This window comes from Cetorhinus maximus, chromosome 18 (assembly GCF_964194155.1).
Source record: "Cetorhinus maximus chromosome 18, sCetMax3.hap1.1, whole genome shotgun sequence".
Taxonomy (NCBI): Eukaryota; Metazoa; Chordata; class Chondrichthyes; order Lamniformes; family Cetorhinidae; genus Cetorhinus; species Cetorhinus maximus.
In genome coordinates this window covers 28,742,277-28,767,102 of record NC_135896.1, presented here as the reverse complement: position 1 = coordinate 28,767,102, position 24,826 = coordinate 28,742,277, and the positions used below count along the sequence as shown (strand labels likewise).

Sequence of the window (24,826 nt, the reverse complement as noted above, 5' to 3'; positions counted from 1 at the left end):
AGAAGAAAGGATAATGTTAACACACAGAAAGACACCAAACATTTGATCAGAGGAGCTAAGTGAAATCCAAAAAATGCTTGAACAGTTGTAATAGTGGAAAAAAAATCTTTCAATACTATATATAATAATGAGGATTGTAGAGGAACTATAATATTAAAAATGGGTTTAAAACTGAAGATTAGCACATTATGAATATTTTTAGGAAGTATTATCATAAGAGAAAACATGAATGACATGCCCTCTTGGGGGACAAAAAGAGTACCAAGCCAAAATTCAGTGTTTCCATACAAATGAGATGTCCTGGATATGTTAACAAGGCTTAAAACAAATAAATCTCAGGTTGGATGGTATTTGTGCCAGCAAGGAGATTTATGAGATATTGGCAATCATTGTGCAAGAGTCCCTGTTAAGTATGATGGAATTTATATGCCCTGTTATTGTGAGTTATATTCTGAATGGCAAACTGAAATATGAATCCCAAAGCAGCAAATGTAAAACAATTTAATGGTACCCAAAGGGCATCTCATGAGCATCCTTTGATAGATACATGCTTGTCAGACAGATGATTAAAGGACAAGCTCCTCTGTCTTCATTTGTTCACTCGCGAGGGTGTATACACACAGGCATTTGGTGCCTTAATGATTTTACACTGAACCACTGCTTTGAATGTTTATATAAATTAATATGTAGTCCATAGAGCCCAAACCTTCGCTTGGGATCTAAACTAGTAGCACGTCGATCATGATTAACAACTCATACACAAAGATATATTTCAGGCACTTGGGTTTAAGTCTTGAAGAATTGTTGACTTTAAATAATTCATTATTTTGCATATAAATTGCAGACCTAAAAGTCGTCTTTCAATTTTGTGTCACATAATGGAATTGATTATCAGAAGTAAACTCGGGCATTATCTGTGCAACAACCTAGCAAGGGGAAAATTAGGTCTGATTTTAATTTATTTGAGAAAGTTTGACTCAGGTTGTCATTGTGGTAAAACTAAGACATTGACCTGGATTTTGCAGTTGTAATGACAGCGTTCGCCTTCATTACTCTGTGAAACTGACAACAACTCCTGACATCAGCACATGTGCAGTTAAACACAGAAATCCAGAAGCTGTTGTCCCTGATTCCTTGCTCCTCCAGAGGGTATGCTTTTGAAGTCCTCCCAGATGGAAATGATCTAGAAATCACAGAATTGATTTGAACTTCCACTTTATACGCTATTATTCTCACCGTAAAAACCCTTGAAAAAGTTGCACCTTGTTGAATGAGGTGTGGCTGGATTTTTAACGGTATAATACGTCATTATTGCCAAGCAACCTCTCTAGTCCTGAAAAGCTATTTTATATTTGTGAAATAAATTTTTCTATTCCTTGATAACAATTTCACAGGCTTTTGAATTAAAAAAAAAATTACTTTCAATACTTAAGCTTACTTAATGCCATATGTATGTGCCAATCTTTATTTGCTTTCTGTAAAATGATAAAAATCAGTGAATGTTAAAACATGTTACTTCCTAGTTTGCTAATTATGAGAATTATTCAAACTGGTTGCTTAATGTTGCTGGACTCCAGAGATACTCTATAGCTAATGCCAGAATGAAGTTAATGTCAGAAAAGATGAAGGCCATGCCTCACTAGATGTTTGTGGACAGCTTTTTTTGAGGTCAGCAGTGAGTGCAATCACTTCCCTGGTGATTGTAAAATCTGGGCCATTGTGTACTTAATGTCCAAAAGGGATTTGATTAAGTTCCATATGAAAGGCTACTAGTTTAAGTTCAAAGCTCTGGTGACTTGAGGGTAAAACTTGGGAATGGGGTTTTAAAAAAATTGCTGACAGACAAATGTAAAGCACTGTACATTGGGGGGAAAAAAGGATGATGTACATACACCATGAATGGTGTTGACATAGGTATGAAGTTGGGATTCCTAGAATTCTCAATGCTTCACTTGTTCAACCAATGTGGGGAAGCTAACAACAAAGCCAATAAAATATTGAACTATGTAGTTAAAATAGTAGAATACAAATCAGAGAAAGTTATGATCTTGTCAGAGTGGAATCCCAATTGTGGCTGCCTAGAAACAAGGGAAACAATGCCTAAAAGAGCTGTTACGCTGATCCCTGATGAGAGGAATCTGAACAATGAAAAAATACTGGATACTTTTCAGGCTCAAAAAAGCATTTGGGAGATAACTTTTTATGGAGAGGTGTAGGACAAGGAAATCTGGAATACTAATATAAATTTAAATTGTGGCAGTAAGACTAGGGGTAAAGGTCCAAGCTAAAGAAAGGCAACGAGCTATTATTCAGAAGTTTTTCTTTATGCAGTGAATGATAAACACTTGTAATGGACTTCTGGACAGTGTTGGATGTGGAAACCCTGTAATCTGTTTAAGAAATAGTTAGGTGCAACCAAGGGGGACTGTAATGTCCTTTTGAATGGATAAATTAAAACATGTAAGTCTACCACTTTCCAGTTCTAATAATCATTATTTGAATTAAAATTTACCACTATTTAATGTAGAAGGATTGCTTTAAGGACATGGTTTAATCATACTGTAAGCTATTAAATTTTGTTGAAAAAAAGAATGATTTTGCATTTCGAGCATACTGGCGTCCACACAGGTGAGTTTGGGTACAAGAAAAATGTAAATACATGGAGAACAAAGTATACAATATTTCTAAATTATTTTGATGTATTGAACCAAATATTTCTGTACACTGGTAATACAAAACGCTATGAGAACCATGACATTTCATCTTTTACAATATAGTTAATATTTTCAAAGTTAACTTATTACCTTTTTAATTTCCAGCAGATTTATTTTAAAACTTTTCTTGAAAATGCCTCCTCTAAAATGCTGTTAGCATTCATACAGCGCACCATTTAATGTTTCCCACTTTGATAAATATGTTGTTGCTTTCACTTGTGACAATATAACAACTTCTCCAACATTCCAAAAGAAACAAACCAAACTTCCAGCTATGTCTTTGGGAATCCTTGCCAAAATTGGAATGCACTGCAATTTTGTTGCTTATAGATAAGATGAGGTTTCAGCTTTCTGCATCAGCTAATTATACACATTTACAAATGAGATACTTTATGAAAAGTGATAATATGATATAGATGAAATTGTCTTGCTCAATAACTAATGGCATCCTGGAAGATATAAAATTTCATATTGATTTTAATTTACTGTGGGTTTTTTTTTAATGGTACATTTTATCTTTAGGAAATGTAACAATAAAATACATTTGCTGCCTTAAGGTAACATTTCTGTCCACGTTCTAAACAATACAGTAGTCATGGCACTTAAGTTTTAAGCTAATTGGAAAAATGCTGAGCACCTCCACAAGGCCTCCCCCCACCACCACCACCACCCCATTCTCTGTAATAGGTAGTTGTTGTAGTATATCAACATATGAGAATGAATAGGAAAAGATGAGCTGGACCTCCCAGCCTGCCCCACACAGCCCTGAAGTCTTCAACATCGTGACTCACAACACCCATAGACACATAAAAACACTCAGTTTAGAAAGAACAATCTGAAGTATCTCTCTTCGAAACAATTGATACACTCTCTTTTCTACATTAATTTGTGTTCTGTTAAACGATTAAAATGATTTCTGTTTATTTATTGATATTTTCTTTTTCATGCTTCCCAAGGAAACTGAAACTAAAATCATTGTAACTGAGGTAAAACACAAATCTAGGTTCTCCCATATTCCTTTTCACATGCTCCCTTTTTCACGCCAAACCTGTGCAATATTTAGAAAAAAAATCCTTTCAATGAAATTAGTTATGCTAAACGTAATTGCAGTAAAATATTTGGTGAATATTAGTGGACATCTTGCGGCATTGCTCATTGAGAGCTTTTTTTAAAAGTCTGTTGTTAATATAGCACAAAAAAAGCATGCTAACATGTTTCTTGGCTATTTCCTCCCTTGTTATATGCCATTCTTTCAATTGCTCTCCCCTTGCTTAATTATTTTGCAGGCTCTATTTTATGCTTTCTTGTTTGAGTTTAATGCATTTTGATGGTTTAATTTTGCTACTTCAATTGTGTTTTGTCTTTTTTCCTGTTGTCTATTTTGTTTTAGAATTTTATCTAACATTTGGTGATACTGATCTATTGTTATGTGACAGGGGAGCAGGAACAGGATCTTGATGGGAGGAAAATGCAGAGAGGAGAAAAAAAATGATCAGTCCATGCTGACCATGTAATAGATAATGGCTTGTAGTAAGCACAGGTCAATCAGATAATGCATTCTTATGATACAAATATTGTTACATTGATAATTTTTTTAAAATTAGTGAATGCTGGGAATCGGAAATAAAAGCAGAAAATGCTTGAAATGCTGACCAAGTCAGTCTGGGATTGGAGCTATGGTTGAGGGTTGGGGAGGATTGAAGTCCAGACTTGACCGATTTGGCACAGCACTGTCTCAACAACAGTATCTAATGTGATATTGGTGTTCACGTCAGACATGAAACCACAGCAAGATTACAATTGTGAATTTAAAAGAGCCAATTTTTACAGGCAGTTTTGGTCGAATTCTATTGGTCAGCTTGAATGTGTTTAGGTGGAGTCATGAGCCAGGTCAATCAGTATCTATAGAGAGAAAAGACAAATTAACATTCAGAGAACAACTCTTCTCAGAAATTAAAATGTAAAAAATAAACAAGCCTTTTAATAGAATTGTGGGGACCAGGCAGGGCAAGGAGAGAAAAACAAAATGTGTTGCCCATATTCTATCATGCATTAAGCCCTGATCACTCAATCACCTATCCTTAAGGATCTGCACTGGCTCCCTGTTCCCCAGAGCATCTATGGCCTCACTCCATCCTACCTCTGCAACTTCTTGCATATTTCCTTTTTAGCAACTTTCAGCCTTTTAGATTATGCCTCCTCTGAGCTCCCCCTCCCTTTACACCACCATTAGTGGATGAGCTTTCAGCCACCTTGGTACTGCGCTCTATATCTTCCCTAAACATTTTTGATTCTCAACTTCTGCTCTTTAAGGTCGCCTCAAAACCTCCATTTTTGCGGAAGCATTCAATCATGGTTTCTTCGGCTGTGTTCTTTTCCTCTCATTACTACCCTCTATTGTGCCTTTGGTTGTTTCTACATTGTTGTTTGCTTTAAGCAGTTTTCAGGTCTTCCTGGAATTGAGTATCTGTTATTTTTGTGGCCACCTCCTTTTTTTCTGATTCTACTAGAATGCTTGTTTATCTTTGCATTTTCAGTTCTGAGGAAGTGTTTTAACTGAAACATTAAATTTGTCTTTAACCTATACAGATACTGACTGCCCTGTTGTGTATTTCCAGCATTACCTGTTATATAGAAAGTAAAAAGCAAAATAACTCAAATGGTTTTAATTTCTATTAAAGGGAGTTGAGGTCCTGGATTTTGATATTTGTAATTGCAATTATTTTATTTAAAGTTGCTGAATGGGTCACATTTTATTTCAAAATGCATTGAAAAGTCCTAGTCTAGGCCCTGTATATAACAATAATTGAAAATGCTGGAAATGTTCAGGTCTGGCAGCATCTGTGGATAGAGAAACCGAGTTAACGTTTCAGGTTGGCGGCCCTTCATCAGAAATGAGAGTATTTAGAGATGTAGCAGTTTTTAAGCAAGGTGAGGAAAGGGAGGAGGGTAGAAAAGAACAGAAGGGAAGGTCTGTGAAAGGATGTAAGGTAGGAGAGATTAAATGACAAAAGGGATAATAGTGAAAGATAAAAAGAGATGGTAATGGGACAAGTAAAGAAATAAAAAACGTGCCTCGCGGAAATGTAAACGTGAAACCAGGATCTTGGTTAAAAGCTGCCATCCAAAAAAAAGGGAGGAAGTTATGATCTGAAATTATTGAACGCAATGTTGAGTCTGGAAGGCTGTAAAGTGCCTAGTCAAAAGATGCAATACTTTTCTTCAAGCTTGCATTTAGTTTCATTGCAACGTTGTAGGTGAACAAGAACAAAGAGAGTAGAGTAGAAGTGGAGAATTAAGATGACAGGCGGCAAGAAGCTCAGGGTTGTGGTTTGTGGATTAAACAGAGGTGATCCACAAAGAGATCAGCCAATCTCAGTTGTTCTCACCAAAGTAGAGGAAATCGTGTTGTGAACTGCAAATAGGGTATACAAAATTGAAAGAAGCACAAAGATAATCGTTGTTTCACCTGAAAGGAGTATTTGGGTCTTGGTTGAGAAGGGAAGAGGCAAAAGGGCAAATGTTGCATCTCTTCCACTTGCACGGGCAGGTGCCCTGGGAAGAGGAGGGGGTGTTGGGGTTGCTTGAGGAATGGACCAAGATGCCTTGGAGGGAACAGTACCTTTGGAAGGCTGAAAGGAGAGGGACGGGGAAGATGTGTTTGGTGGTGGAATCATGCTTGGGGTGGTAGAAATAGCAGAGAATAATCAGTTGAATGAGGAGGCTGATGATATGTAAGGTGAGGACAAGGGGAACCCTTGTGATTCTGGGAGGTGTGGGAAGGGGCGAGATCAGAAGTGCGAGTTCCACTTGACCATTTGAAGGCAAGAGAAGGATGAAAATTGGAAACAAAGTTGATTAAATTTTCCAATTAAAGGCAAGAATAGGAAATGGAACTGAAACAGTTATCAGTGAATTAGAGAAGAGGTGAGGAAAGGGTTTTGAGTAGGACTGGAACAAAGGATGTTCCCTACATTTCATGAAAAGGCAGGCATGGCTAGGGCCCATATGGGTTCCAATAGCAACACCTTTTATTTTACTTGGAAAAAGTGAGTGAAGCTAAAGGAGAAGTCGTTCAATGTGAAAACGAGTTCAGCTGGAGGAGGGTGGTGGTGGATGGGGACTGTTTTGGCCTCCGTCCAAGGAAGAGTAGAGAAATTCTCAGACCATCTTATTCTGGAAGGAGGTGCAGAGAAATTGGACATCTATGGTGAAAAGGAGACTTAGGGCCAGGAAATGGGAAACTTCTAAAGTGGTGGAGGGGATTGGAAGATTCCTGGATCTAGGCGAAAGAGACCAGACAAGGGGAGGAAAAAATAGAGTCAAGATAGGAAGGAATCAGTTCTGTGGATCAAAAACAGGCTGAAACATTGGTCTATCGGGGCAATCTTGTTTGTGGATCTAGGGAAGGAGATAAAAGTGGCTTTTTGGGATTGATGGAATATGAGGGTGGAGGCCAAGGAAAGAAGATCTCCAGAGGAGATGCTGTCAGTGATAGTCTTGGAAACAACGGCTTGATGATCTAGGTGGAAATCAGTTCACCAGACAACAGCAGCGCCACCTATGTCAGCACATCTAATGACAATGTTAGAGCTGGATCTGAGAGAACAGAGTGCCACAGGTTCAGAGGATGGTAGGTTAGATTGAGTGAGGGGAGCAGAGAAATTAAGACAGCCGATCTCACAGCAATTCTCAATGAAAAGATCTAGAGGGAGTAGGAGGCCAGACTGCTGGGTTCAGGTGAAAGGAGAATTCTGATGAAGGGGGAAAGAGTCAAATATGCAAAGGAAAGACTCCTGGCCAAAGAAGTGGGCGTGGAGGCAAAGGCAACAGAAGATGATCTTAGTGTCATTACCAAGCTCTCAATTCATTGATGTGGGGGTGTAAGCAAATGAAGCTGAGGCCTTTGCTAAGGATAGATTGTTCAAGATCAGAGATGGGAAGGTCAGAGGGGATTGTAAAAACAGAGCAAGGGGTTAGATTGGAAGAAGGGATGGGCTCAGAGGAAAGGGGAAAAAGGACCCGAAGGGTCATTGATATCCATGCGCAGTTAAATCTTGTGCTCCGACATACCTGAAAGGAAGAGAAAATGGAACTGTAGGCTCTTTGAGATAAAGTGAGTCAGTATTGCTGAAGAGAGAGGTCAAGAGTGTGCATGCGGCGGTGCAGGGTGTTGAACCTGTATCTTGGGATGCAGCGACAGCAGTGACTTGAGAAATGCTGGATATCTTGGAGATGTCTGTAAACACAGATGGATCTGAAACATGAACGCATTTCAGTTGGCATCCACATGGAATAAATCCAAATTGGAGACATTTGCTGAGGAAAGATATGTGGCTGTGAAAGTGAGTTTTGGAAGATCCCTCATCAAAGCCAGGAGGGGAAACAGAATGCAATCAAGATGAACAGGGAATAAGGAATTTAGAAGAAACTTCTTCACCAAGTGTGGTAAGAAAGTGGAACTCGCCACCATTGGGAGTGGTTGAAGCAGATAGTATTGATTCATTTTAGGGGAATTAGACAAGCATATGAGGGACAAGGGAATAGACCGGGGTTCCCAAATTGTGTGTTGTGACCCCCAATGGGTTGCAGAGGTCATATTTGGAGTTGTGAGCTGCCCCTCCTCTGAGCAACAATGACGACTGTGGCAAGGAGATGATCCAGTCTGGTGGGACAGTCTGGGCCCACAGAATCAATTCTGAAAAACAGTAGGGGCAGATAGTGAGCCTGAAGTGTTCTTTAACTTCAGAAAACACCCCCAGCAGCGAGTTTGAATGGACCTGTGATGTTTGTATGCTGACTGGCGCAACTGGAGACTGACAAGTGTCACTCAGTCACTGACTGCGGGAATAACCGGGAGGTTATGCAGCTAAGCCAGTAAGGTGAGTAGTGACTTCAAACTTGTTTCTGCTCCAGTCTGTCTGGCATACAGGCTCCTTACCTTAGGCTAGCAACTCTGCTTCACAGGTGCCAGCAATTAAACCAAAAGACGGAAAGGGAAGTTTGGAAGAGGTTTAAGGGGGGCAGGGGGTTTGGGAAGAAGGGCTGGAGATTCTACACAGAGCGGGAGAGGTTTTGGGAAGAAGGGAGCATTGGGGGGGTTGGGGGGAGGTTATCGGGGCTGATTATAATATGTATGTGGGATTGACAAGGAGAGGGGTTTCACTAAATCTTCTGTCACCAGGAAATATGGAGAGCTTGGCTGAAACCTAAATGAGTACATGAAATATTCTTAAAATTTGCATTAAAAGTACCAATTTTCATATATGTATTATATGTTGATCTATAATACACCAATTTTAATAATTAGACAATGCTACTATGCTGCTTTATTGCTGTTTTGTTTTGCTGGTGTCTGGGGTCATATTAATTTTCAAGTGTTGAATTGGGGTCACATTGGAAAATAATTTGGGAAGTGCTGGAATAAATAGTTACAATAGCAGATTTGGTTGAGAAACGAAGAGTGGAGGCTCAAGTGGTGCATAAACACTGGCATGTATTTATTGGGCCAAATGACCTGTTTCCGTGCCATATATCCTATGTAATCCCAAGGTAAAGGAGACAAACAGAAATCTGTCACGCAAGTGTAGAACTTACTCTAATATAAGAGCAAAATACTGCAAACGCTGGAGATCTAAAATAAAAACAGAAAATGCTGGAAATATTCAGAAGGTCTAGCAGCATTTATGAAGAGAGAAACTGCCACTATTCCACCACCCATTTGGTTGACCATTGATTTTGCTTTCTCCCTCAGCTGTTATTTTGGGTACCCATTTATTAGTCCTTTTCCAAGCCCGACTTACATCTTCCCCACCCCCATCCAGATGAATATAACCTTCGTTAAAAACAAAAGTGCCAGGCATCAGAGTGTTATCACGGGGCAAATTGTGCCAGGTGGACCAAACCCACAAGGGAAACTTGGCCACGCTATCACAACAGTTTTGCAACTTGTATTTATTATGAGAAGATGTGTGCACTGAATTCAGAAGCAATGAGTCCATTAAGGCCTTTAGAGATTTTAAAAATTAAATTAAAATGTTTATTAACAAAATAAAAGCTTTCAAGCACGTACATAAGTCTACAATTACTTAATACTATAACAACTCCTAAAATTCCTAATTCACCTGACTCTCAGTTACACACTCCCTTTAAGGCACCAGTCCAAAATAGATTTTAGATGTAAAAACAAAACCAGCAAATTAACACAGTACCCACTTGACGGTGGAATTCCAGTTGGCTTTCTCTAACTTTAGTTAGTGGACACAACAGATTTGTGCACAAATGGCTGGAGGCTTCTTCAAGGCTGTTTCACACACTCTTGTTAAATCTTACATAACCTCCAACATATCCTTTCATTCTCCTTTATGTATGTTTCTCTCTCTTTGGCCAGAATTTTTCCGTTGGCGATTTGGGGGCGGGGCCCACTCGCCAACGGGAAAATAACGCGGAATGACGTCGGGAGGAATCTCCAACGTCATCCCAGTCCCTTTAAATTTTCAGAAAGGGGGGCGGACAGCAAAATCAGCTGTCCGCCTGCCGACCTGTCAATGGCCAATTGAGGCCATTGACAGGGTACTTAAAGTAATTAAAGGACCTGTCCGTCCAACCTTAAGGCTGGCAGGCAGGCCAGGAGCCCCAGCGGGCTTTTGATAATACATGAAACCTCATCCACTGACAGGATGAGGTTTCATGTTCCTTTTTAAAAACTTTATTAAATGTAATGTTATATTTATTAACATGTCCCATCTCGTGTGACATTATCACATGAGGGGGGCATGTTAATAATATTTTTATTTTTCTATTTTTAAAATTTTTTTAGACCGTCACTAATCTCCCTGAGACAGCACTTAACCTCATGGAGCAGTGCGAAAGAATGCACTTTGACAGCTGGGGATTCCCTCCCTACCCCAGCACAGGATGCACATAGCGCTTCTTGTTGGGCAGGCCGCTGGGCGGGCCTTAATTGGCCCACCCACTCAAAACGGTGGCGGGGGTCGGCTGTCCGCCCACCGCCGAGCCGGTGGGGTCCGCACGCCCACCAAGGGCAAAATTCTGCCCTTTAATATATAAATTCCATTGCTCCATGTATCTTTGGAACTGGACCTTTCCCATAATATAAAAACTCTCATGTTGTCATTATTGTCAGTAACCTTTGGGAAAAATAAACACACACTCCTTAGCCCTGCTTATCTGGCTAGTTGTAAACATACTAACAACCCTTTGAAATCCAAACAATCCCTTCACTTATCTAAAAATGCAAATTCCCTTCACACCTTACATGCTAAGACCCCATCCAGGTTTACTCATTAGCATTTCAAGTATATTTCTACACCTAACCTCTTTTGATAATTTCAAGCTTGCAGTCTCCCTGACTCCAAGGTAATTAAATCACACAGACCGATCCACCTACATTCACACCCATAAACCTACTTGACAATAAACCAGAAAAGTATTATGAAAATTATTATACTTTTGTAACAAGAGCCAATCTGCTATCAGAGCATGTATTCTCTGCATTTAGGAGTGTCACAATTTGAGATTTATGCTGTTTTATGCTTTCAAATTCACCAGTCTTCTTCACAAAGAAAGGTTAAACATGACATTTTGCCATTTTATTCTTGTGATTCAGATTAACTAGTTGTTTTATTATGCTAAGTTGAAGCATCAAGTTCTGTGTTCTGCTTGTTATCATAGAAGCTTACAGCACAGGAGGTGGCCATTCGACCCATTGTGTCTGTGCCAACTCGATTATACTACCTCTCCTGTCGTTTATCTCAAAGTGCATAATTTCAAGCTTTTCCACATTAAAATGCATCTGCCATGTTTCTGCCCATTTCACCAATTTGTCTGTATCTTCCTTGAGTTTGCTTTATAAATTGACTACTGCCTTTCAATTTGGAGTCAACAATTGTATATGTGAATTTTGTCATTGTGTAATGTCAAACCTGTTTTTGTTTCAATAACATTATTTTGTGCGAATAATAATGTGAAATCAATCAGGTGAGATTTTGAAATTCAGCAAACCACAAGTATTTGGGATGTAGCCTAGTATTTTTGAGATAAAAAGAGTACAAGGCAACTGGGATTTATAACAGTTCTTCAGAACTCTCACCAGCCTTTCTTTAGACTCCTGGAATTAAACTGACAGTATTTTCAATATTGGTGAATTGACTCAAGTCTGATGGTCCCCCTTGTTAACAGAATGTTGCCTCAAGACATATTCCTCAGTAGCAAGAAAAAGGTATTTATGGTGGATGTTCAAAATGATGCGTTGGTGTTTCCGAAGTTCAGTCCGGGCAGGAAGTGAGTCAACATAGAAGTGGTAAAGAGAAATTGGGAATAGCAGAGCTCGGTCATCAGTCTCTATATGGAGGTGGACCTTAAGCCTGTGGATGATGCCAATGGTGAAGCAGTGGGGGCTCATGGCTGCAAGAGATGACTATAATTATCCATATACTATAATCATCCATTTGGCAGGAGACTACAACTTTTATTAAACCTCATCTTAGTTTCTGTTCATTCATTTTGGCTTAAGAAACAATGCGATTGAAAAATAGGAAGAGAAAACACCAAGTGGCCCATTCAGCTGTCTCATTCAGGCATGGTGCAACCTTCATGCATATCAACCGCCTTCCTATCCTCCCAGCACACACTCACAATTTCCTGGGGGTGACAAAAAGACCCGAAGTCACTTTTGGGAAAAAGTAATTCTGGGAAACTTTTCTCTGAATGCAGTCAAGCAAGCTTCAGGGGATAGCAGAAACTGATATCATTGGTAACTAGTAAAGTGCCAAAGAGATTAGTACTGGGGCCTCAACTATTTATGATCTATATCAATGATTTGGAAGAAGGGACCAAATATATGGTAAATAAATTTGCTGATAACACAAAGATTGGTAGGAAAGTAAGTTGTAAGAAGACACAAAAGAGTCTATAAAGGGATTTACATAGATTAAGTGAGTGGGCAAAAATTTGGCAGATGGATTGGCAGTATAATGTGGGAAAATATGAACTTGTCCACTTTGGCAAGAAGAATAGAAAAGCAGTATAGTATTTAAATGGAGAGACTGCAGAACTCTATGGTACAGAGGAATCTGGGAGTCCTGGTAGATGAATCACAAAAAGTTAGTATGCAGGTACAGCAGGTGATTATGAGGCAAATAGAATGTTGGCATTTATTGCATGGGGAATTGAGTATAACAATATGCAAGTGCTGCTACAGTTGCACAGGGCCTTGGTGAGACTACATCTGGAATACTGCGTAGTTTTGGTCTCCTTACTTCAAGGATATAATTGCATTAGAAGCAGTTCAGAGAAGGTTCACTCAACTGATTCCTGGGATGAAGGGTTTATCTTATGAGTAAAGGTTGAGCAGGTTGGGTCTATACCCATTAGAGTTTAGAAGAATGAGAGGTGATCTTATTGAAACACACAGGATTCTGAGGGGACTTGACAGGGTGAATGCTGAGAGAGTGTTTCCTTGGGGTGAATGCTGAGAGGGTGTTTCCTCTTGTGGGGAATCTAGAATTAGGGGTTGCAGTTTAAAAATTGGGGATCTCACATTTAAGTCAGAGATGAGGAGATGGTCATTAGTCTGTGGAATTCCCTTCCTCAGAGAGCAGTGGAAGCTGGCTCATTGAATATGTTCAAGGCTGAGTTAAATAGATTTTTAATTGACAAGGGAGTTGGAGTTGGGGGTTTCAGGGGAAGAGAGGAAAGTGGAATTGAGGCCACCATCGGATCAGAAAATAATCTTATCGAAGGGTGGAGCAGCCCTGATGGGCTGAATGGCCTACTCCTGATTCTTGTATAACAGGTAACACATCTTTCTTCCTTTCCTGATTCACAGCAATCTGACTCATGAACATGGGGACTCAGCTTCATATAATTTATATTAAAGCACACCTGAAAAATAATTTATGTCATGTGAATGTAACACTTTCTAAACTTGCTACCAAGTAGAAAATAGCAAGGAAAAGGGGTGTTCCATGATACAGGACAAAAATCTTTTAAAAGGATAGACATGATCAGTGATTCTTGTGAAATTACGTAGCTACTTATAATATGCAGAGGATAGCTGAGTCTGAGGATAGAGGAATACTAGTTTTGATGAAGGAACTAAACTCAAAACACCATTTTTCTTTGAAAATATTGAAAGTTCTGTTATGTATTTCTGCTGTTTTCTGCTTTTAATACAGAGAAAGCCTAGCAAAAATTGAACCGGTGTATATTAAATGGTAATGCCATAGTTAATTAAATATTTAGTTTACAATTGTTATAACCATGAGCAAGTTTCTACATCTAGGCACAGGTATTTGGTTTAAAATAATATACTGAGACATTTAATCAAGGGATTAGCATAAGGGCTCAAATAACACCTTATATAATCTGAACTTCAATAAAACAATTGCTTCCTTGAGCTCATTATTATAATTTTCTTCACCTTATTACTTTTAAAAAATAAACTTCTAAAATGTAACAAAACCTCATTTTCCTCAAGTATGTCTCTTTTTTATATTGGTAGTGTTTTCAGGTAGGATGTAGTAGAATATATAAAATTTGAGGTTCTTTAATCTAGGGTAGAAACTGTGCACTTAGATTGTCAATTTGAATTTCAAATAGGTGATGAATTTCTTCCAATACTAAATACTGTATTTGATGCAGTGCACATCAGTATGGCAAAGGGAGCCTTCTTTTGCTACTGCTTTTCCTTAAACCATGACTTAGCTACTCTTTTGTCTTCCACCCATTTGCTCCATTCCTTTAATTGTAGTTGTAGTTGATGTAAATTTGTAATTACAAAACTTTTGAAATGGATATTTGACTATTCTGTAGGCTGCATGGAGTTTGAAAACCCGAGCCTTAACAGAGATGGTGTATGTGGATGAGATTGATGTAGACCAAGAAGGAATAGCGGAAATGATGCTTGATGACAGTGCTATAGCCCAGATTGCCCGTAAGTACATTAGAAAATTAATTATAAAATTATTAAATTAGGCCTGATTTTAATTCAGTCAGACCTTCATTTCGACATTTGCTGTTGGCACTAAATAGGTTTGCCAAACAGTGAGACAGACTGTAAAAGATTTCAGGCAGACAAAGACAGATTAGTGGAATGGGCAGACAGGTAGTAAATATGATTTAATGTGAGGTGTGATATAATGCTTTTTGATAAATTAAAAGAATGGGAGAATACAAACAATGCAAAGATAATGAAAGAAGGATATGGAGCATCCAAAATACCTAGACATGTTGAATTCTGTACTTACAACAACTCATTTATTTAGTTTCTTTAACATAATGAAACCTCCCAGGGTATTCATAGGAGCACTATAAAGCAAAGTATGACACCGAGTCACATAAGGAGATATTAAGTCCGATGACCAAAAGCTTGGTCAAAGTGTTAGGTTTTAAGGATTGTCTGAAAGTAATGAAGCAGCAAGATGTAGGGAGGGAATTCCAGAGCTTGGGGCCTAGGCAACTGAAGGCTCTACCACTAATAGTGGAGCAATTATAATTGGGAATGCATTAGAAGAGCGCAGATTTCTTGGAGAGTTCTGGGGCTGGCAGAGATTACAGAGAGGGGAGTGGCAAGGCCATGGAAGGATTTGAATAAAGGATGAGAATTTTAAAGTCAAGACATTGCTTGAACCAGAAACATGTCAGTGAGCTCAAGAATGATGGGGGAACAGGACTTGCTGCGAGTTAGGGAACGGGCAGCTGAGTTTTGAATGGCTTCAAGTTTGCGAAGGGTAGAATGTGGGAGACCAGTGTGTTGAAATAGTTGAACCTAGAGGTAATGAAGGCCTGAACGAGCATTTCAGCAGCAGATCATCTGAGACGGGGGCAAAGTTGGGAACTATTATGGAATTGAAAATGGGTGGTCTTAGTGATGGCACAAATATGAGGTCAGAAGCTCATCTTGAGATCAGATGTGACAACAAGGTTGTAAACAGATGGCTTAATCTCAGACTGTTGCCAGAGGGAGGGATGGAGTCAATATCTAGGGAACGGAGTTTTGAGTGAGAACTGAAAACAATGGCTTCAGTCTTCCTAATACTTAATTGAAGGAAATTTCTGTTCATCCACTACTGGATGTCGGATAAGCAGTCTGATAACTTAGCAGCAGTGGAGGAGTCGAGAGGTGATGGTGAGGTACAGCTGGGTGTCATCAGCGTACATGTGAAAACTAATGATGATGTCAACGAGGAGTAGCACATAGATCAGAAATAGGAGGGGACCAAGGATAGATCTTTGGGAGACACCAGAGGTAACAGTGCGGGAACAGGAAGAGAAGCCATTGCAAATGATTCTCCGGCTATGATTAGATAGATAAGAATGGAACCACATGAGAGCAGTCTCACCTGACTGGACGACAATGGAGCTGTGTTAGAGGAGGATTGCATAGGTCAACTGTGTCAAAGGTTGCAAATCAGTTGAGAAGGACAAGGAGGGAAAGTTTACCTTTGTCACAGTCATGTACGATGTCATTTGTAACTTTGGGATTTATCTTAGTATTGTGGCAGGGGGGGAAACCTGATTGGAGGGATTCAAACATGGAGCCCTGGGAAATGTAGGAATGGATTTGAGTGGCAACACCATGTTCAAGGAATTTGGAGAGGAACGGGAAGTTGGAACGGTAATTTACAAGGACGGTGGGGTCAAGGGTTTGCTTTTTGAGGAGAGAGGTGATAACTGCAGATTTAAAGGTCATGGAAAACGCCTGAAGAGAGAGATACAATACTGTAATTTACAATATTGACTAATACAGGCCAGGAGGGGATGTTGGGTGATCAGCATTTTAGTGGAATAAAATCAAGGGAACAGGAGGTGGGTCTCGTAGACAAGATGAGCGCAAAGAAGGCATGTGGGGAGATAGGAGTCAAAATAGAGAAGTGAGTTCGGGGCTAGGGCAGGAGGGAACGTTAAAGGGAATTTGGCCAGGTGGGCAGTGGAAGGGAAGGAAGTGGCAGAGGCAGCTTCAAGGATTGTCTCAATCTTAGTGACAAAGAAGTCCATGAGCTCCTTGCATTGTTGTTGGATTTGAGGGTCAAGGAAACAGGGAGAGAGGTTTAAGATGGTCTGCAGTAGAGAAAAGACAATAGGGGCTATCTTTGCATTGCAGGATTATCTTGAAATTATGATCGGTTTTAGCAGGTGAGAGTGGAACCAGCAAGTGTTTTATGTGGTCTAGCCAGATATGCTGCATTGCTTGGAGTTTAGGGAGTGGAGATGAGGGCTTTACCAGGGGAACTGCCAAGAGTGAGAGAGAGAGTAATGGTTTTATGGGGATGCCTTGAAAGTGCAATTCAGTAAAGTCAGATCAAGGTCAATAGCACTTGGGGGTGGGGGAAGGAGGGTTTTTGGAGGGTGGTGGATGGGCTGGGGAGTTAAAAGAAATATATAATATAAGAATAAAGAGATGATAACTTTGTACCTGATAATTTAACTATGTGACCAGGTTTGAGCTATAGTTAGGTTACTGTGACCAGGTTTGAATGTCCCATTATAGAAAATACATTTGTCAGGATTTTGCATTTGTAATGTTGACTGCAACTTCTAGAGTCCACCTGTGAGCAGTCAAGTGTGGAGATTCAGAAGTTGCTGCCAATTACTCCCACTTCTCTACAGGGTCCACTGTTGAAGTCGGTGCAAATGAAAATTTTTAGAAATCACTTATGTTAATGTGAACCTCCACTTTTACTCTATTAGTCTTTCTGTAAAAGTCCTTGGAAAAAGGTGCATCCTGTTGAATGTTGTGCAACTGGATTTTTAACAGCATACAAGTTCATAAATATTGTTGAGTGACCTCTCTGGCCCAGAAAAGCTAACTTTATATTTGTGGTATGTCAGATTTCTCCATTATGCTTCAAAGAATAATTTCATGGATTTAAAAAACAAAGTTTGATATTTCAACTTTTACCTTAACCCCATGTTTATGAATCCATATTTTACTCTCCATAAAATGCCTTCAAAAATTAAGGATAACCAGTGGTTTTCACTCCTTTGATTTCTGTGATTTGTCTGCTTAGCCTGCTTGATGACATCACTGTTGCTGGGTGCAGGAGATCCCTTATAGCTGATACTGGAATCAAAGTAACATTAGGAAAGGTGAAATCCACGTCACAGAGTTTGCTAGGTTTTTGCAGGCGGTTTGCTTCAAGGTTAATGGTGAACACTTTTTAAAAATTCATTCATGGGATGTGGGCTTCACTGCCTGGGCCAGCATTTTTTGCCCATCCCTAGTTGCCCTTGAGAAGGTGGTGGTGAGCTGCCTTCTTGAACTGCTGCAGCCCATGTGGTGTAGGTACACCCACAGTGCTGTTAGGGAGGGATTTCAGGCATTTTGCTTTGTTGCTGACCACAAAATCTGGGTCTTTAAAGCCATAAAGAGTTTACAGCACAAGCAGGATGATACCAGAGATTAGGAAAAACCTGAGATACTGAGACTAATTCTGTAGGAGCAGGAAAAGCCAAGTCTGATTGTAAATGAAAATTCTATTTTCTTCTGTTGGAGAGTCAGTGATGAGGAAGTCATTCATATCACTGAAAATGAGAAGGAAGGTTAGGAAAAATTTACATAAAGAGCTGCTGGAACAAGGAATGCTTTTCTATAGGCAGTGGTTGATGCAGGGACCATTGCACATTTTTTTAGTGGAAAGGTTAATAAATATTTGAAGTAGAGAAAGGTGCCGAGATATATGAGAGAACATGATAGCAGGATTGGTGCTGGATTGCTCTAGTAAAGCAGCTGGGACATACAGCTGGCCTCATTAAATGCTATAAAATTGTATCTTCAATTATGACATCAATTGAATTTTAAAAAAACACCGTTTATCATTGTTGTTTGAACACCTCATCTGAAAACTAACTACTACACTGAGGTGTCAGCCAGGATTAGATGTTCAGGTGTCTGGAGGGACTTTGAACCCATGATCATCTGACTCGGGTGATAGTGGAACAACTGAACCATGAACATTCAGCTTTTAAAGTTCATGTTTTACTATTATTACCACAAACACAACTCCTATTTAGATCCATCTAAAAGTGTTAATAATCACAGAATATATGGAAATGTCATCCAGAATTTCAGTGATTTTCTTTTCATTTTGCTCAATTGACAAAAATATTTTTATAAGTAAGTATTATTCACAAATGATCATGGGCAGGATTTTTCAGTCAGCATACAGGAGCAGGCCCGACACGCTGACGCGTAAAATGACGCGCAGTGACGTCGGGCGTGCTTCCCGACGTCATCACGCAATCCCGCAATATTTCGATAGGCACTGGAGTTGGCTGCGCGCCCGCCAATATGTAAACCGCCTATTATGGCCATTAAGAAAGTAAACTATGTCATTGGTAACACTGCCCGTCCAACCTTAAGGTTGGCGGGCAGGCAAAAAGGCCAAGTGGCCTTCGCATTTTTTAGCACTACCACTTGCGTATTACGTTGGACGGGCCTTAATTGGCCCGCCCCCGCCCCCTCCTACCAAGCCCGTCCGCAGCTTGAAAAATTGAGGCTCATGTGTTAACTTTAGACAGTGGAACTATATTTGGATATTGAAATCAATTTTCAGAGATATCTAAAGTACTTTTTGTCTGCAGGACCTGGAACCTCTTTAAAACTCTCAGGAATCAGTCAAGGAGGAGGTCCTAGCCCAGCTGTCAGGTATTAGGAGCTTTAACTATGATCTGCTTGATGGCTTAGTGAGTAAATGCTCTGCAAGCTGTGCTACTGAACCATATGCACCAGGAAGGTCTCAGGTTTGATCTCAAGGCTGGATTGAATTAGCTGATCTCAGCCAGGTTGACAGTGAAGGTGCTACCCCAATTGGCTTTAGAAAATTTAGGCTAGGACGATGATTGATTAACCTGGGCTTCTTATCCTGCTGAAAGGAAAGGAAAAATGAAAGAAAGCATTTACATTCATATAGCACCTTCAACAACCTCAATGTCTAAAAATGCTTCACAACCAATGAATTACTTTTGAAGTGTAATCACTGAATGTCAGGTGATGAAAGCTAATACTTGGTCGTAGCTATGTTCTGGTCAGCCTGGTGTCTGATCCATGCAAGGACACCCTTGCTTAAGGCTCTCCAAACTAAGTTAATGAAAAAGCAAACATGAAGGCTTCTATTCCCCAAAAATGAAATGCACAAGCTCTCCTACTGCATTTACCTAAGTCTAGGGCATTTTGTTATGGTTAGGTATTGCCAGAACTTAAGGATATCCAAATTTGTTCAGAAATAATACCGGAGTTTAACCATCTAACATTACTGCATATTAGAGAAGACCAGGTTTGTTTCCTGCTGTTTGTCCAGCCATCAATGCTTTAGATTATTAGCTTGGAGCCAAGTAGGAAGAATATTGGCCCCAAGACAAATCTAACTGCAAGTTCTAAGATGGCTGTTCAGTTTTCTATAGTCATGAGCAATGACTATAATATAAATATGCTTTAAGATGATTAAGAAGGACGTAAGTATGATGAAAACCAGGGTTAAGAGATTGGAGCAAAGCTGATTTTGAGGGGCTAAGAATAGAACTTGGGAAAATAAAATGGATAACAATATTGACAAACAGTGATGTGGAACAATAATGGGAAACATTTAAAACCGTGTTCAACAGAGTGCAGAAAAAATATATTGTGCTGAAAGAAAAGAACAAACTAAACACTAGTGAGGTTCCATGGATGAATAAAAACATAAGAGAATAACAGTAAGGGTTAGGAAAGAGGCATGCATTAACTACATAAAAAGAAAAGAAAAGGAGTGTATGATAAGAGAGAATATGACGAGATTAGGAGAAGTCATAAAAACAATTGGGAAGGCAAGAAGGAACTATGAAATTAAATTATCGAGGAACATATAACAAAATATTAAAATATTTTACAGACACATCAATTTTAAATAAAGAAAGGCTGTGATGGAAATAGGGCTATTGAGGGATAAACAGGATATTACCACGGGTAACAATGGAGAAATGGCAGATATATTAAATAATTATTTTGCTTCAGGTAGACATGACATTGAATAATGAGGTGAGAAATGAGACAGGTGCACTAAAAATTTTTTTAAAGGGGATGTATGGAATTAACTAATAAACTAATACATCTGTCCCTGGATATTGTTTTAATTGTCAAGTCAGTCACTCAGCTTTAAGGTGTGAAGCTAAGCTTCCTCTAACAAGTAGCAGTTTTGAAATTCTATTTAAAAACAAATGTCAATCATTCAGCTGTCCATAAATCAACAGTTAATTTTCCTTGTAACATTTTAATTGTGTTTCTGTTCAAATTGTTTATCTCTTTTCATAGACCCATGTCTCAGTCAGGAAGACCCATTACTGGGTTTGTTAGACCAGGCACCCAGTCTGGCAGACCTGGCACTATGGAGCAGGCTATCAAGACCCCGAGAACTGCCTACACTGCCCGGCCAGTAACAAGTGCTTCTGGGAGATTTGTTAGGCTGGGGACGGTAAATTTTGTAGAAGCATCGTTTTTAAATTTCAATTATTTTTCATAATCATCAATTTTGTAATCAAATTCTGTTGGAATTGCAGTTTAATATTCTTAATATTTTTTCTCTCCTTTAGGCCTCCATGCTTACTAGTCCTGATGGACCATTTATTAATTTATCCAGATTAAATTTAACCAAATATGCTGGGAAACCAAATTTAGCTAAGGTTTGTGCCACATTCTATATACATAGGCATGGCTTTTCTGCTAGGTTGCACTGCTATTTCCAGTGGAATTCACCCTAAATCCACCAAACCAGCACAGGGGATTGGAGAATTTCAAACGCAAATTATGTCTAGTACAAATTGAGCTCCTGCTGTTTTTGCACTAGTTTTAAAAGCATTGCGCTGGAAGCAAACTCTGCCAACTGTACCAGATCGCCCACTGCACCTGATCGAATTATTTCACCACAGCGAATTTGCCTGTTTGCAGGCTTCAAATAGGCTTTTAAAATTAAACTTTTTGGGTGCAAGGGCAATAATAGGCACCTTTTTAATTTCCTAAGAAACTGAATGCTGCCCACCCGTGAAACCAAATGGTCCTGAATAGTTTTTTAAGGGTCATTTTCAGTTATTTAAAATCAGGTTACTCACAATTGGGAGATTGGACTCTCTGATCAAAAATACTTATTTTTACGTGATAAGCCTATTTTCAGTTATATCAATAAAACTGCACCAGGTGACTACTCTTGAATGTATCAGGGGCTTTTTAATTGAGAAAAAAATTAAGTTCTAAACCACTGCCCAATTGCGCTGGTTCATGAAAGATTTGTTTTATGCTATGCAAATGAATTGATGCAGAAACTTGTGTAACACTAGTGGAATTTTTATTCAACTAGTTTTGATCACACAGGCTTTAAATCCCCATTTTAAAGATTTGGGAATTTTTGTTTTTAAAGTTAACTATTTTAGGTTTAATTTTAACATTCTTGTAGCTGAGACTTACAGCTTGGTCCACTTGTATTTTTAAAATGTAATTATGTCACTTCTACTCCAGAGCTCCTTCTACAGAGCCAAGAACTAGGCACTAATTTACCACTAGGGTTTTGAGAGACCTGGGAGGTCATTGCCGAAGAGAGAAGAGTCTCAAACATTTGAAAGCAGGGAACCTATGATGCAAATAGAACCTTGCTGCAATTTTAACTCTGTCATGAAAGTCTAAATCAGTGCAAACCGCCAGAGAAACTTGGCAGCAAACGGAATCGGGGCCAATAGAGGGCCAAGAAAGTAAGTTTAAAAAAAAATCTTTTAAGGGGTCTTTGTGGACCAGAAGGAGCAGGACTACCCCAGGTCCCACAATGAAATCTCGGTCCTCCCCATCTAGCCTTCACCCCCATTCTACAACCAGAATTGGCTCCAAATCTTAGTGCTGTTCTCTTGCGCCCGTTGGTGGCTCCTGTTGCTCAGAATCCTGTTTAGCTGAGACCCGGCATATCTCTAGCAGTCATTGAGGCAAGTGGATGAATAGGCTGTGTCTCTCTCTTGAAAAAAGAAGGCACAGGGGTGACCTAATTGAGGCTTTTAAAGTTATGAAAGGTTTTGACAGAGTGAATCCAGAGAGAATGATTCCACTTGTGGAAAGAGCATAACTGCATGTCAACAATATAAGAGCACTCCAATAGGAAAATCAGAGAAAAAAACTTCTAGCATAGCTGCATCTCAGGGGAAGCTAAAGCATATGATGGAAAAGGGAATAGAGGCTTACAATAGCAGGTTTAGGTGAGGAGGCTTGAGTGGAGCATAAATGCAGGCATGTCTGGTTAGGCTGAATGGCCTGTTTCTATGCTGTATATGCTATGTAAATAAGGATTTTTTTTAATGTTTGTTCATGGCCGATGGCAAGGCCAGCATTTATTGCTCTTCACGAGGTGATGCTGAACTCCCCAGATGAGTGAAAGTGGACCCAACCAGTGAGGTCCTGATGAAGGAACCAGTCTGGGCTCCTGAATTGAAAGAAAGAATTTTTTTTTTTAAAAACACCTTTCATGACCACAGAACATTTCAAAGTGCTTTACAGCCAATGAAGTTTGAAGTTACTGTTGTGATATAGAAAAGTTGCAATGAAAGGAGACATTCTTAACAAAAAATTCTTGATTGAACATGGAACTTCCTTCATAGGTCAAACCACTAGTGCAAACAGCACACATAATACATTTCTGCTTTAAAAATACAGCAAAATGGGCTAGGTATCTTTAATATTTTGCAATATATTATAATTGAGACTGGCAGTAACCATTGAAATGCCAACTGGACAATTGTGTGCTGCACTAATGAAGTGCGGACCCAGCAAAAAAAAATGTCAGTGAGATTTCTCCAGCCTCACCCTTATTCTGTGCAGGCAAGACAAGATGTGTTCATTTTTATTGGCGTGTGCAAATGTTGGATTGGAAAAATGGTAAACTATTGTGCGTTGTGTATTTTTCAGGCACTGTTTGAATATATTTTCCATCATGAAAATGATGTCAAAACTGTAAGTTATCAATAAATACCTACTATAGAATTGCAGTTTCTACCATGACTTTATTTCAGTAACGTACAGTAAACCTGGGCATGTAACTGATAAAAATACACTGCAAAACATAAGTATGCTGAAAAACAGATGTATGAAAATGTCTTTTGATTTTCCTAAAGGGACAGATTTTCCTCAATTACCACTCTCAACACCAAGCTTTGGTGATGGGAATGCATATTAGGGATTCCAGCCTGGAGTAGTTGCACCTCTACAATTTTCCATATGTGTGGTGTAAATTTGCAAAATCTACTAGGTTCCCATAAAATTACTGTACTCATGTTTAACAAAGCCACTTTAAGGTAGAATGTTTATAGAAGATCCTAATGTAATCAGAGAAATTCTACTGTCATTAATAATGATCATGAAACTACCAGATTTTTGTCTGTCCTTTGTTAATGAAGGACATTAACAAATGTCATACAGGAGAGGAAATCTGCCACCTTTTACCTAGTCTGGCCTACATGGGACTCCAGATCCACAGTAATTTTTTTTTAAAAATTCATATGTGGGTTAAGTGGGCTAGGTCACTGGCTAGGCCAGTATTTATTGCCCGTCCCATATTGCGCTTGTTCAGGGGGCAGTTAAGAGTCAACCACATTGCTGCGAGTCTGGAGTCACATGTAGGCCAGACCAGGTAAGGATGGCAGATTTCCTTCCCTCAAGGACATTAGTGAACCAGATGGGATTTTACAACAATCGACAATGGTTTCATGGTCATCATTAGACTTTTAATTCCAGATTTTTATTGAGTTCAAATTCCACCATCTGATTCAAACCCGGGTCCCCAGAGCATTACCCTGGGTCTCTGAATTACTAGCCCAGTGACAATATCACTATTCCACCACCTCCTCTCAGTAATGTGATTGACTCTTGCCTCAAACAGTCTAGCAAGCCACTCAGTTGTATTAAACCACTACAGAAAAAAGCACTGTGGGTGTACCTTCACCACATAGACTGCAGTGCTGCAAAAAAGTGGCTCAACACTACCTGCTTAAGGGCAATTAGGGATGGGCAATTAATATAAAAGCAAAATACTGTGAATGCTGGAAATCTGAAATAAAAACAGAAAATGCTGGAAAAACTGAGCAGG

General features: G+C 39.3%; 1 protein-coding gene across 3 annotated transcripts in view; it reads left to right on the top strand.

The window, feature by feature from the left end:
• The window catches only part of ttc8 (tetratricopeptide repeat domain 8), a 41,442-nt gene that overhangs the window by 5,404 nt on the left and 11,212 nt on the right, over positions 1 to 24,826 (top strand). For 2 of the 3 annotated variants that reach the window (XM_078562286.1, XM_078562287.1), the window contains 5 exons: positions 14,550 to 14,670; positions 19,320 to 19,383; positions 21,025 to 21,184; positions 21,303 to 21,392; positions 23,650 to 23,694. In XM_078562286.1, coding sequence (XP_078418412.1) covers positions 14,550 to 14,670; positions 19,320 to 19,383; positions 21,025 to 21,184; positions 21,303 to 21,392; positions 23,650 to 23,694 — 480 coding nt within the window. Of the gene's footprint in view, positions 1 to 3,670; positions 3,701 to 14,549; positions 14,671 to 19,319; positions 19,384 to 21,024; positions 21,185 to 21,302; positions 21,393 to 23,649; positions 23,695 to 24,826 lie in introns of all 3 variants that reach the window. The other variant, XM_078562285.1, reaches the window with a different exon arrangement.